A 13,639-nucleotide genomic window follows, 5' to 3' on the forward strand; every position below is an offset into this window, starting at 1 on the left:
TATTTTAGCATACTTTTCAGGAATTTACTGTTATCAAATAAAAAGTAGGTCAGTTTTCATTTCCCATTACCTTTAGAGAGTTTACAAGGAGTCGCTAGTCTTGTCTACTAAATAAGTCCAGTAAACTGCTCTAAACAGAAATAGAGACTTATTAAGACAAGGCAGGGTTTTTTCTATTCAGGGAGTTCGGTTTAATAAAAAGGTGTGTAGTACCATAAAACTAAGGCCATCAAATAGGAGGAAAGGAATTCAGATTGTAAAGGATCAAGAGAGGCAGAAAGAGGGAAGAGGAGAATTTCTTACGGTGCTGGAGGGTGTAATATCCAAATTACACTGTTATCACAATTCTCTTACATATGAATATAATTTTATATTTTTCAGAATTCTCTCTCATTTCATCCAGCAATATAAAGGCACTGGAGTCAGAATTAAGTTAAATGATAGTTTTACCAAATACGTATTTTCAAATGGTATTTACAAGTGACCAACTCAAAGGAGACTCAGTTACAGTAGGTTCTGGACATTACCAGCCTAATCCACATATCTTTAATTTCTGGATTAGAAGAATCCTAAACAAAAACCACTTTAGAGTTTAGAGTGCTGTTTTTCTTTTTTCCTGGCTAGAAAATAAGAACAATGGTTATTTAAATATATACACATACTCTCTCTGATTGAACATTCCTTTCACCTTTCTTACTTCTAAGCTTTTTCTTAGAGAATGACTTTTACCTGTATTTCCCTGAATAGAGAGGAGATCATTTGTAACACCCCTCATAGCTTCAAGTGTGGAGTGGGTGATGTCATATGTTGGAAGGATAACATCTCGTGAATCCAGAGAGCCACACCATGAAATGATAGGTAAAGGGCCAGGGGTTTCATTGACTTTTCGATGCTCCAAGGGCCAATCTCCAAGATTAACATAAAATTCTAAATCTGGGAGAAGGACCTAAATAAACAAAAGAATGCTTATCAGTGCTGGGAAGACCTCAGTCTTTGGTACTAAATGCTTCAGTTCTTTGGCTTTTAAAATATTTCTGATAAAACTGAAATTTGAAAATAGTAGAAGAGAGAAGGATGCCTCAGTCATCAGTAGTATCAGAAAATCAAGGGTGACGATTGTACATGACAACTCACTTGAGCAGGAGTTAGCTACCTCTGCTCAGAGGTGGCATTTAAAACTGTTGTGTATTATAGATGTGGAAACTGTGTAGAAAGGTGTGAATGAGTGGCTTCAAGCACATTTTCTGCCAGCTGCTTAAGTGAGAATCTACAAAGTTAGACCCAAGCCCTTGTTTTCCTTCACTGTCAAGCCTTTTTATAACATCTGTGTTTGTTTCTGGAATCTGCTATCCATTTCTGTCTCCATGGTCAATGCCTTAGTTTAGGCCTTTATCATCTCTTACCTAGATTGTTGCAATAGTTGTCCCTTACTAGATGTTCTGATTCTAGCCTCTCCCCACTCTAATCTGCTCTCCACATTACTGTCCAAATTTCTAAAACCCAAATTAATGTTACTATTAAGCTTAACAGAAACTTAAGCCTATAGGACAAGGTCTAAACTCTCTGGCTGGAATTCAGGCCCCACTCTCTTACTCCAGCTTAGCTCTGAATCCATCTTCCATCTGCCCGTGTACCAGAAAACTTTAGTTACTCTCTGAAAATGCCACCCACTTTAATATGTAATTCTCTTCACCTAGAATGTCCTTCTCTTACTTATTCACTTGGCAGTCTCCTTTCTCATCCTTCACACTCAGAGCTAATGTTACCTCCTCTATGACTCGCCTTCCTCAGACATTTTAACCCTGGGTACCTACTTTTCTTATGGGCCTATCGTGTTGTGGTACAATTACTTGTTTGTATTTACATCCCATCCTCACTTCTGAATAACAAAAACAAGTTCCACTAGAGTGAGCTGTTCAAAGACCAGAGGTGAGTCTCACTTATCGTAGATCTCCTTTCAGTCACTGGGCAAAGAACCTGGAACAAAGGGAAGGGCAAAGGGATATGACTATTCACCTTAGTGCTTCCCTGTTATCATTTAGTAGCTCATTAGTAAGCTCCACATCAGAAGTTCTCACTGTAGAGCAGGATTTCTCAATCTTGGCACTATTGATATTTTAGTCTGGGTAATTCTTTCCTGTGGGGGCTGTCTTGTGCATTGTAGAATGATTAGCAGAATCCCTGGCCTCTACCCACCAGATGCTAGTAGCAACTCCCCAGTTGCGACAACCAAAAATGTCCCTAGGCATTGCCAAATTCCTCTAAGGGGCAAAATCATTCCTAGTTAAAAACCACGTGAGTACAAGATACAGAAATACAGGGCAGAGTGGATTCATGGTAGCCCAGGAAGAAAGAACCGCCTTTAGGATCAGATGCCCATAATATGCTCATATGCTCATACGGTGGGCTGATGGGGAGGTAGGAGGCAACTGCTATTTAAAATAAGAATTGATTGCAGCCCTACATTCCATGTGCTTGGGAAATTGTATAACTCACATCAGGAAAGCTGGCTTTTGATTTAGAAAACTACCTTGATGGTCTTTTTGGGTGAGAAAGGTAAAAAATGCCCATCCTCATCCTTTACTCTGCATAATCAGGAACAAGAAAGAACAAAAGGCAGTTTGAATTGCTCTGCTTAAGAGGAATTTATAGGAATTTGGCAAATGTGGAAAGAGGGGCTGAATAGAGGGATTGGGGGAGGAGTTGCTGGGGATGTGGAGAAGTCTTCTGAAAGACAGAAGCCCCAGTCATGTTTAGTAAGAAGCCAAGACTTGAAGATCAAGGACAGCCAGTGAGAAATTCCCAGAGGCAAGGATGACTGAGAGTCTGATTAACACAGGGATGTCTATTTTTAAATGTTAGGATTTTTGTTTTGTTTTGTTTACTCTGCATTGGCACAAAATAACCTCTCTCTGTTACCCCAACATTCAACAAAGTGTGCAATGCACTTAGGATAAAACAAGGAAAATGTGTCCTCAGTTCAACTTATTTTGAGGTGGCAAGAAGAAAATTGCTGTAGAAAGTGAAATCTGAATGGAAGGAGTATTCAGCAGGATTGGGGAACTTGAAGAAGTCACCTTGCAGCTGTAAATGTCTGGGAGTTCACAGAAATCTTGGGAGAGCACTATATGGCCTACTTACCTGGGATGGGGGCTCAAGCCATTTAACTTAAATATTAAAGGAGAGAGATATCCATAAAGGTGAAGAACTTATGAACATTCAGGTGGCAGGCAGATGCACATTTTCAAGCCTGGAATCCATTTCCATTCTTTACCATTATTATTCTAAGAATTAAATGTTACAAATAAATAATTAAACTATTTTTAGAATCAATGAATTCATTCTCATACCTTTCTTGCCAGTGACAGCAAAATCTCATCTGAGAACATTTTGAAGTCTGTGTATTTCCCTAAAGATCTCCGGTAGATGAGGTTACTGAGAATCGTGTAATGAACAATAGCACCCCTCTCATCCCCAAACCTTCCTGGAACTTCGTTTAGCATCTGCTGGAGATTGATGCTGGGGAAAGAAGCAAAATCTTTTGCAATCTGTGGTTCCTTGGCTGGACAAGACAGAGTTTTCTGCCAGGTCTGAGGATCCTCTTCTGGACACTCACAGTACTCATGGTACACTGGTCCTAAGGAAAGCAAAACACATACAATGCCAAGCTCCATTAACATGCACTGCAACCCAGGGAGTTGTTTCTGCCCCTGCTGTGAGCATGGGATGAACTCTTGGTAAATTCTAAGATTATCCAGACAGGGATAATCTGCCCTAAACAAATCAGTGGTAAAAGTAGTAATGTCAGAGTCTTGTGCTCTCACCTTCTATCCTCCTTTCACCCCACCCTAGATAACCTAGTATAGCATATGCTCTCTCCCAATATAACCTACTCTCGGTCAATTTATTGAAAAAATTATTTCTAATGAGTTATAAATGGCTGATGAGCATAAAACAACTTACCTTTTAACAAGGAAAAAGAGAATGTATTACTTTTCAGGCATGATTATGTAGTAGGGGTGGTGATTTTTTAAGACAAGATGAGGTCTCTTCCTCTGAGTCCCTAAAACTACCTCCGTCAACGCATCTCAAAGAGGAAATATGAAACCTAAGGGCATCTTGCAGTGTAATTTTAAAGTGGCCAGACATAAGCATAAAACTATTCTGAAGACTCATTTAAAAAAGAATTTATGCAAAATTTATATATTATTTCAAAATATATCCATATTTATTTTAATATAAAAATAATTTTTTAAAGTTACTCAATTTTCTTGAGAATTTCTACTTCAGACAAGTAATAGGCACCAATTTACCCTCCTACCTGAAACTACCAAAAAACAGATAAAATATATGAAACAACATTTTTTTTTAAGACATTGGACATCAGGCAATGGACAATGAGTTTGAGAGATGAGAAACAAATGAGGTAAACCCTACAGTTCCTAAAGCTTACTGCCTAAGGGAGTTTCTAGGTTGTGGAACATGGAGGAGGAATCCAGGCAGAGCCCAGCAGTCTCACTGAGTTGAGGAGACAAGAGCTGAAAGTCCAGTGAGATCAAGGCAGCTAGAAGTTGTAGGACATACTCACTGCACAGAGAGGACTCCAGAGATCTGTACAAGGTTCCCTTCAAATATTTAAGGCATACTGACCAATATGTATGTTTGAGGAAACTATCCAAGGCAGAAAAAGAATCATCCATAAGGATTAGAGGCAACAATACCCATTGTTCATACAGGGCTGGGAATAGTGCCTATTCATAAAAGCCAGACTGGAAAGCATTCTAATTCACAGAGGTTGGATAGAGTACGCAGAGATGTATTGCCTGAGTAGTAAGGAATAATTAGCCCTAGACTAAACATGGCTCTGGGCCTGCCTAATAAATTGTAAAAGAAAATTTGAAGGATCAAACTAATTCCAAATAACTTAACTGCATCCTAGAGAAAAGCTCAAGAAGATGAGAAAGCATCAAGCAATGAAGAATACAGTGGATGGAATTAATGACAAATTGGGCATTATAGAAGAAAAGATTAGTGAACTTAAAGATATGGCAATAGAAACTATACAAAACAAAATGGAGAAAAACATATTTTTAAATGAAAAGAGCATAACTGAGTCGTGGGATAATTTCAAGTTTAATGTATGGGTAATTAGAATTCTTAGAGGAGAGCTGGGGTAGAACAGAAAAAATATTTGAAGAAATAATGGCCAAATTTTTTCTGGATTTAATGAAAGCTATAAACCCAAAGATCCACAAACCCCAAGCACAAAAAACATGAAGAAACCTACACCAAAGCACATAATAATCAAATTGCTCAAAAAAACTGATAAAGAGAAAACCTTTAGCAGAGGATCAAAGATATAGATGATGGAAGACTTATCATGGGAAATAATGCAAGTGAGAAGACAGTGGAACAGTATATTTCAAGTACTAAAAGAAAAAAAAAACTGTCAACCTATAATTTTTGAAAAACATCTGTCTTTCAAAAATAAAGGCAAGGGGCTTCCCTGGTGGCACAGTGGTTGAGAGTCTGCCTGCTAATGCAGGGGACACGGGTTCGAGCCCTGGTTTGGGAGGATCCCACATGCCGCGGAGCAACTAGGCCCGTGAGCCACAATTACTGAGCCTGCGCGTCTGGAGCCTGTGCTCCGCAACGAGAGGCCGCGACAGTGAGAGGCCCGCGCATTGCGATGAAGAGTGGCCCCCGCTCGCCGCAAGTGGAGAAAGCCCTCGCACAGAAACGAAGACCCAACACAGCCATAAAATAATAGCTAAATAAATAAATAAATAAAATTAAGAAAAAAAGCTTAAGCAGAAAAAAAAAAAAAAAGTCAGGGTTACATTAAAAAAAAAAAAAAAAAGGCAAAATAAAGACTTTTTCAGATATCCAAAAGCTGGAAGAACTAATCATCAGCGTTCTCACATTAAAAGAAAAGCTAATGGGAATCCTTTAGGTAGAAGGCAAATGGTACTAGATGAAAATATGTATCTATGCAAAAGAATGAAGAGTACTAAAAATGGTAACTACCTGGGTAAACACACAAGATTTTTTTGCTTGTCATTTAAATCGCTTTAAATTACTTAGTTTTTCTCTCCCTTAAAATATCAAGTTAAATTGAGCTCCAGAAGATACATATATAATGTTTACCCTGTTGCACATGACTTTAAGGTCATCATAACGCATTCTGAAAGCCATGGAATCTACTCATAAGGCTGGCTCTGGTTTATGTAATAATTACTTACCTTTCAAAATATAGGGAGACTGAGCGACATGTTCATCACCATAAAGGACCTCTATCTTCAGCCCTTCACTGACAGTTTCATACATCCTGTATCGCATCAAAAATGTCCCATCATTCCTGTCCAAAGGTTTAGGGACGTGAATCCGAACTAACTCTTTAGGTGAGAGAGATTTGATTACTACTTTAAATAGTGTTTGGCCTGAAAGAAAAAAAAAATTATAAGTAATTCTACTATTTCATGGTTATTTTGTTTTACTAATTACTGGGTAAGTGTCTTTACACAGAAGTTATTTTTTCAGTACTATCGATGGTAAACAAAATTATTTTAGTTTGGAAGATCCTTGAGGCCAGGAACTACGTTTGGTTTATGTCTCAAAACCAAGGATCTGATTCAACATTTGATTCCTTAGTCATTCAATAAGATTTATTGAATGAACAAAATCATTGAATAAACAAATTCTTAAAAAAACAAGGAAGAGATTAATTTTTTGCCTATTTGATCTTTTCTCCTTTGGGTAGGTTTAAAAGCCCAGGTAGTTAAAAATCCATAAACTTTTAGGATGACATAGCTCTAAGGCAATCTAACTTACTCCTTGTAAAGTATGCACAAGCTTTCTTTGTAAACCATTTTAATACCTGATAAACCTCAATTCTGAAGAAATTCCCCTTTTATTAACCCAAATTTCAAGCTATACTTCCAAGCCCATTTCCTTAAGTAGAGAGAGATTATCTAGTTACTAGACTCTGCACAAAAGCAACACACTCATACGTACACACAAACTCACATACCTTTGTAAATACTAGAGTTTACTTCTCTAAATTTGTTTCCTCAAGTTGAAATGAAACAGTTATACTAAGATGATCTAACAACCTTTTCAAATCCAGAATTCTGTGGGTTTTCTGTTCCAAGATAGACAATACCTACTTAGCAAACTTTCCCTTCTCTTTTTGCAGTATAATAGCTGACTTTTCAGGCTTTGAAACAATACTGTTGCAGGAATAAATTTTGGGACTTCTTTCTTCAGAGAGTACAGTGGACATACCTGCACTCAGTGCAGATCTGATCCTCAGGAGCTTTAAGAATAAAGATCAGTTAATGTCTTAACCACAGTTAATCACCTACCAAAGGAATTGTTAAAAAAAAAAGTGGTGAATCCTCTGAAATACACAGTCCTAGTAAACAATAAATTGTGATCAAATAGTCTTTCATCTCACACTATCGTATTTCATAATATTCAAATATTAAGCATATTTTTTGTTTTTTAAAATTAATTTTTATCGGAGTATAGTTGCTTTATTTTTTAATTTTATTGTATTAAGCATATTTAACATATATTTTTGAAATTACTGAAGAAAAAAGTTTGTTTCTCCTGTTCTTAGTTTCTAAATCTAGTGAGTGATGTTTCTACTTTTTTTGATCTTCAAGGGTTTTATTTTTTCTTGTGGGTCAGAAAAAAATGTTTCTCAGTCTCTTCAATTTAGTAATAGTAATGTAGTATCTGACATATTGTTACTACATAATTAAGTACCAAACACATGCTAATTGAATGAGAATGCAGTGACTAAAGGAGACAAAAGGAGGTTGGCAGTATCAAAGCCTTACATCATTAGAATCAGAAATTTTGCAGACTTTTGATTTGGAAAGAACACATTTTTTAAAAATTCACTTACTTAGCCAGGGGGACTGTGCCAGTCCCTGAGCTTGAGATTTTCATATGCATTTTCTCTTATTTATTTCCTCCAAGAACTTGTGAGGAAGGTATTTATCACCCCATTTTACAGATCAGGAAGCCAAGGCTCCCTTGAAGAATTTAAGTATATACCTTGCCCAGGTCTCATACCTATGAGTAGCAGAGCCAAAATTTGCACACAGCTTGAATCTTTCTTCTTTCAAAGCCCATTCTGAATCCAGCTTGTCACATTGTGTAATGTTAACATATAGGTTCCCAAAATTCATAGTTGGAGAAATAACCTCTGACATTCCTGGTACAATGGAGTCAGCACCTCCCTTGTTGTTTAGGAAGTTTATTAAGGCTCTCTAGAGCTGCAACAAAAGTGTTGACTCCATCTGGCCAAGGGAACAGAGTCCCTGAAGGCCAACTTGTTACACCTTGAGGCTAAATGGAAATCCTCCCAAATGTCTGGCTGCCTGCTCACCATGGATACTCTATAGGGTCTTAGTGAAAACTGGTTCACAGTGATCAATTACCAGTGATTTGATAAAAGGGAAAGACCATTGAACTAGATATTGAAAGGGTTGGGTATCTGGTTTTGACTCTGATCCTTAGCCACTGTGGGGCCACAGGAAAGACATTTATTTTCACTAACCTGGTTTCTTATAGGAAAAGTGAAGAGAATAATATCTACCCTTCCTACCTCACAGGATGCTTAAGGAGAGCAAATTAAACAGGGCACAGTTCAAAACACTGAAGTGCTACACAAGATAAGTTTATGAAGATATCATTACTGATGAAGGTAGAGGATGACTGAGGCGAAAATGAGTACTTGTATCCTGCCATCTTGACATACTCCAACCACCCTCTCTCCACCCCTTCTTTCTTTTCTTTTACAGTATTTACTGAGCAACTCTGCCAGGCATTATGTTAGATGCTGGGAATATAACAGTGTCAACAGGTTCTGCCTGTATTCATAATAGAAGGAAATAATCTAAGTCAGACGTTAGTGAAAATAAAGATATAAATCGTTTTTTTTCCTCATTCAAGGTCACAAAGGATTGAGTAGGATAGTCAAACTCAAGGGATTGAGTAGGATAGTCAAATAGTTAGCTTAGAAACCCCATTAGGGAATTGTAGATAGAGAGGGAAATTTAGGGGGCTTTGGGAGACCACAGTAGGATTAATGATCACTCAAGAAAGTAATGGGAAAATCCTGAAACAATGTGGGCTTGCTTGACTCATAAAGCAGAACAAGTTGCTTACCATCAAAGCCAGATTGGCTTGCTTAACAACAAAATCAAGCTAACTTGATTAGCAACAAAATCTTGCAACAGAAGCACGAGACATGCCCCAGAACGATAAAACAATAGTAGCATGAGACCTACATCCTGCTCAGTGAGCTCAGTAAGTTAATGACCCCCAAAACACGCTCTTTGCCTGATGCCCTAAAAACAATAAAACAATAGTGGAGAATAAGGCCTACAACCTGCCTAGTGGTGTCATCAAGTTAATGACCCCCAGCACATGCTCTGTGCACACACAAAAAAACAATCATTTATGGAAATGTGGCATCTACCCAAGAGAGAAAAAGAAGGTCTTCTCCCCGTCCCCTGTCTTCCTTTGATTATAAAACTGTAACCCGGGCTTCCCTGGTGGCGCAGTAATTGAGAATCTGCCTGCCAATGCGGGGGACACGGGTTCGACCCCTGGTCTGGGAAGATCCCACATGCCGCGGAGCAACTGGGCCCGTGAGCCACAACTACTGAGCCTGCGCGTCTGGAGCCTGTGCTCCGCAACAAGAGAGGCCGTGATAATGAGAGGCCCACGCACCGCGATTAAGAGTGGCCCCCACTTGCTGCAACTAGGGAAAGCCCTCGCACAGAAACGAAGACCCAACACAGCCATAAATAAATAAATAAATAAAATAAATTTTTTTAAAAAGGCTAAAAAAAAAAAAACTGTAACCCACTAAGCACTCAGGGGAGAGCAACGCTTGCCTGCCCACTTGTAAGCCTCACAAGTGTTCTATTCCAATTAATCACTTCTTATCTATCACTTTGCCTTTCGCTGAATTCTTTCTGTGTTGAGACATAAAGGACCAGGCTCCTTGGAGCCCCCTGAAACGACACCTATCAGTTTCAAAAGAGCATGGACATTTTTCATAAATGATATATTTAAAAAAAATTACATTTTCTAACTGTTGAAACTCCTATTTTTGCACATTCGGTTTGTAAATGTTTAAGACTCTTCATATGTTGGGAAAATTACTTTCCAGAAACATTTGACCAATTGTGCTCCCACCAGCAGAGGCTGAAGGTCATTGTCTGAGAGTATCTCATTAGCAGCTTTGAGTATAGCCACTTAAAATTTTTTTGCCATTATTTTTAGATTAAAAAATGGAATTTTATTTGAATTTATAGTTCTTTCATTAAAAGTAAGATTAACACTATTTCCTTTTGGATCATGTAACTTTCCTTTTTCATGTATACATTAATTTTTTCCTTAGTTTTCCATCTTCTTTTCTTTCTAAAGTCCTCTCCCATTTATAATATTATAAAATTAATTTTAGAAAACAAAGAAAACTATAAAGAAGGAACTACACCCCATGGTGAAAGACTGAATCTGGGTTTAAGAATCTTTTCTTCTGATCCTTAGGGCCATGGAGTCTTTCTAAAACTGAAAAAAAAGTACTCAGTTTTCCACCGGCAGCGGAAGGGGCACTGGGTATTCTGATTGTCTCTTTGTTGATAAAACAGGGTGCCAGTTGGCAAGACATAATTTAGACATAAATTATCAAATCCTGACTGGCAACAACTTGAAACTAGCGGGACAAGTTGTAAGACGTTGCAAAGCTAAGATATTAAAGAGAACGTGGGAGGATGATTGGGCAGAAGGGATTCAGGGCGATATCCACCCCGGTAGAGGTAAAACCTAATGCGTTCTGAGTTTCGCTAACTCCTGCAATCTGCTTTCAAGAACTCAAAACTCTTAAGAAAATAACCTAGTCTGCAAAACTGCCTCCTTTCTGCCTACTGCTCTGATATTTCCTTTGTGTACGAGGGAGCTGTTTCAAACCCATCAGGCCTAAACAGTGTAACCCGATCCGATTCTTGGGCTTGACTCAACACGTGAAGGCACTCCCTGCAAGCTGTAACAGATCAGACAACTAGTCAGGGGTGGAAAGACCATCTCCAACTTGAGACTCACACTGCATTCATTAACACCCCGGGCGCCATCCATTCGGAATATCAGTCCTTGCATGTTAACAAAGGAAGGGCCCTCGGAGTTCATTTTTTCATTCAGCAGACTCTTGTTGCAACTGCCTCTCGCCTTCGGGTCCGGGGAGGGGGAGAGAAGAGGAAGTGACCGGACTCGGGGGAAGGACGCCACGCCGGCGGCGGGCGGATTCCCGAGAGGCGCGGTCGCAGTCGCGGCGGGGACGCGCGGCGGGGACGGAGGGGAGCGGGCAGCGGAGCGAGGGAGGCCCGCGGCCGAACGCTACCTGGGGGCGAGCGAGTGAGGTTTTGGCCCTCCGAGTTGACGGCCTGCAGGTAGAAATAGCGGACGGGCAAAACGACGCCCGCCCGCAGCCCGGGCCCCCACACCAGGCTCCGCGGCGCGCTGACCGGAGCCTCGGGGGCCCCCGCGGCCACGAGCAGGGCGAGCTGCAGCGGAACCAGCGGGAGGCGGCGCATGGTCTCCGGGCCGCTGCGGTCCAGCTCGGCAGCGGCGGGGAGGGGACGGGGGCGCGGCGGGCCGGAGCTGGGCCCACCCCGGGGCGGGCTGCGCACCACCGCCCGCCGCCCCGCCTCCGGCCCCCTTCCGGCCGGAACGCTAGGGCGCGCGGCAGGCGACTGCGTCGGGCGCTGCCGGGGGTCCGCGATGGACTCGTCACTTCCCCCACCCCACCCCACCCCACCCCCAGCCGCGCAGGGTTGAGGACCAAGGTCGAGGGGCGGACACTGAGACCAGGGTGCTTGAGGCTGTACCCGGCCCCCACCTCTGGTTGCTGGAGTTTGGCAACTGTTTAGTGGAAACCGGCTTTGGAAGCACGCAAACACAGTGGTGATTGCTAGTGGACCAGAAAGAAGGCCCAGCGGCGAACAGCTTTGAAGAGTTTAAGGAAATGCCTTCAAACAAGGAATTTCACTGGGTTTACAAGACGCTGAGCAAATATCACTCCCCTGATCCCCTACAAGGCCAAATCTCCCAGCCCTTTTGTTCACATCAGCACCAAATTTTATCACCTACCTCTTGTTTGTTTTCTGCTCAGCAGTCTCCCTCACTTGACTGTGACTCCCTCCATTCTCCCTAATCCCCTAACCCTAACTTCCCTTCTTTCAACAAGTGTTTGCTGAGCATCCACTGAGTTTGGGCCAAGCTTCAAGCGAGGAGCCAGGAGCTGGGCACTGGAGTAGCAGAAGTCACGGTTGAGGCTGGTGGGTGAGCGTCACCTCAAAGTCAGAAGCTGTTGTCCCCTGTAATTGATGAGGAATGATTGGTCTTGATTACTCCTTAGATGCTGAAAGTTGGATATGGGAAGAGACTGGCAAGGGCCCTATTAGCGGGCAGCCACTGTCTGCCTCTCTTTTCGGACCATTTTATCTATATTACTTAATTATTTTTCCTTCTTTTATCTGTTTATGGTTTTAATCTATTCAAAGGAAATAAAAGCTCTTCACAGGCTGGGTGAGCCAGGAAAAATTCACGTACCGGTATGGACACAGGATTTCTTTCTTTCTTTTTTAAAAATAAATTTATTTATTTATTTATGGCTGCGTTGGGTCTTCATTGCTGCACGCAGGCTTTCTCTAGTTGTGGCGAGTGGGGGCTACTCTTTGTTGCAGTGCGTGGGCTTCTCATTGTAGTGACTGCTCTTTTTGCGGAGCATGGGCTCTAGGCACGCAGGCTTCAGTAGTTGCAGCACGCAGGCTCAGTAGTTGTTGCTGCCGGGCTCTAGAGCGCAGGCTCAATAGTTGTGGCGCACGGGCTTAGCTGCTCCATGGCATGTGGGATCTTCCCAGACCAGGGATTGAACCCCTGTCCCCTACATTGGCAGGTGGATTCTCAACCACTGCGCCACCAGGGAAGTCCCTGGAACAGAGACTGCATCCTCCTGATAGTTTGTTAATCCAGAGTCACCAGAATCAGGCCCTTGGGCTGCTCAGCATTCCTGCTCTGACCAAGGTTTACCAGGGCAAAATCTTTACCATATTTTCCCCACTTCTCTTGACCTATTTTAATAATGCTGAGCAGAGTTTGTAGATAGTGTTCTTTGTACTTTGGAAAAATTTTCAGAAACTGATAGTAAAGCACTGATAAATTGCAGGGCTAAAGTGTAGCATTACTTGGCATTACTTTCACTGCTAACTTTTATCTTGTGGGAGTGTCTGCATACTTTAAATGGAAAGATTTGCTCTGCTGTAGCTATCGCTTAAAAAGTTGTTTGGAACACATTGTGTTTGCATTCTTTCAAAATAAATATTAAATTTTTTATTCAGAGAAATGATCTGAGGGTTAGCTGGTACTGGATGATAGTAAAATATGGCCTAATAACATTCCATCCAAAAACAACAGAATACAATTTCTTCTCAAGTGCTCATGGAACATTCTCCAGGATAGATCATATCTTGGGTCACAAATCAAGCCTTGGTAAATTAAAGAAAATTGAAATCGTATCAAGTATCTTTTCCGACCACAACGCTATGAGATTAGATATCAA

General features: G+C 40.9%; 1 protein-coding gene across 4 annotated transcripts in view; it reads right to left on the reverse strand.

Moving 5' to 3' along the window:
• POGLUT3 (protein O-glucosyltransferase 3) overlaps positions 1–13,639 on the reverse strand; it is a 29,003-nt gene that overhangs the window by 7,806 nt on the left and 7,558 nt on the right. The window contains exons 1-4 of one of the 4 annotated variants that reach the window (XM_068554105.1): positions 11,420–11,650; positions 6,243–6,440; positions 3,351–3,637; positions 730–946 (exon numbers count right to left, since the gene is read on the reverse strand). In XM_068554105.1, coding sequence (XP_068410206.1) covers positions 730–946; positions 3,351–3,637; positions 6,243–6,440; positions 11,420–11,612 — 895 coding nt within the window. In that variant the 5' untranslated portion in view covers positions 11,613–11,650. Of the gene's footprint in view, positions 1–729; positions 947–3,350; positions 3,638–6,242; positions 6,441–7,030; positions 7,060–11,124; positions 11,260–11,419; positions 11,651–13,639 lie in introns of those variants that run through there. The other 3 variants (XM_068554106.1, XM_068554109.1, XM_068554108.1) reach the window with 3 other exon arrangements.

The sequence above is a fragment of the Eschrichtius robustus genome, chromosome 11, assembly GCF_028021215.1.
Source record: "Eschrichtius robustus isolate mEscRob2 chromosome 11, mEscRob2.pri, whole genome shotgun sequence".
Lineage (NCBI taxonomy): Eukaryota > Metazoa > Chordata > Mammalia > Artiodactyla > Eschrichtiidae > Eschrichtius > Eschrichtius robustus.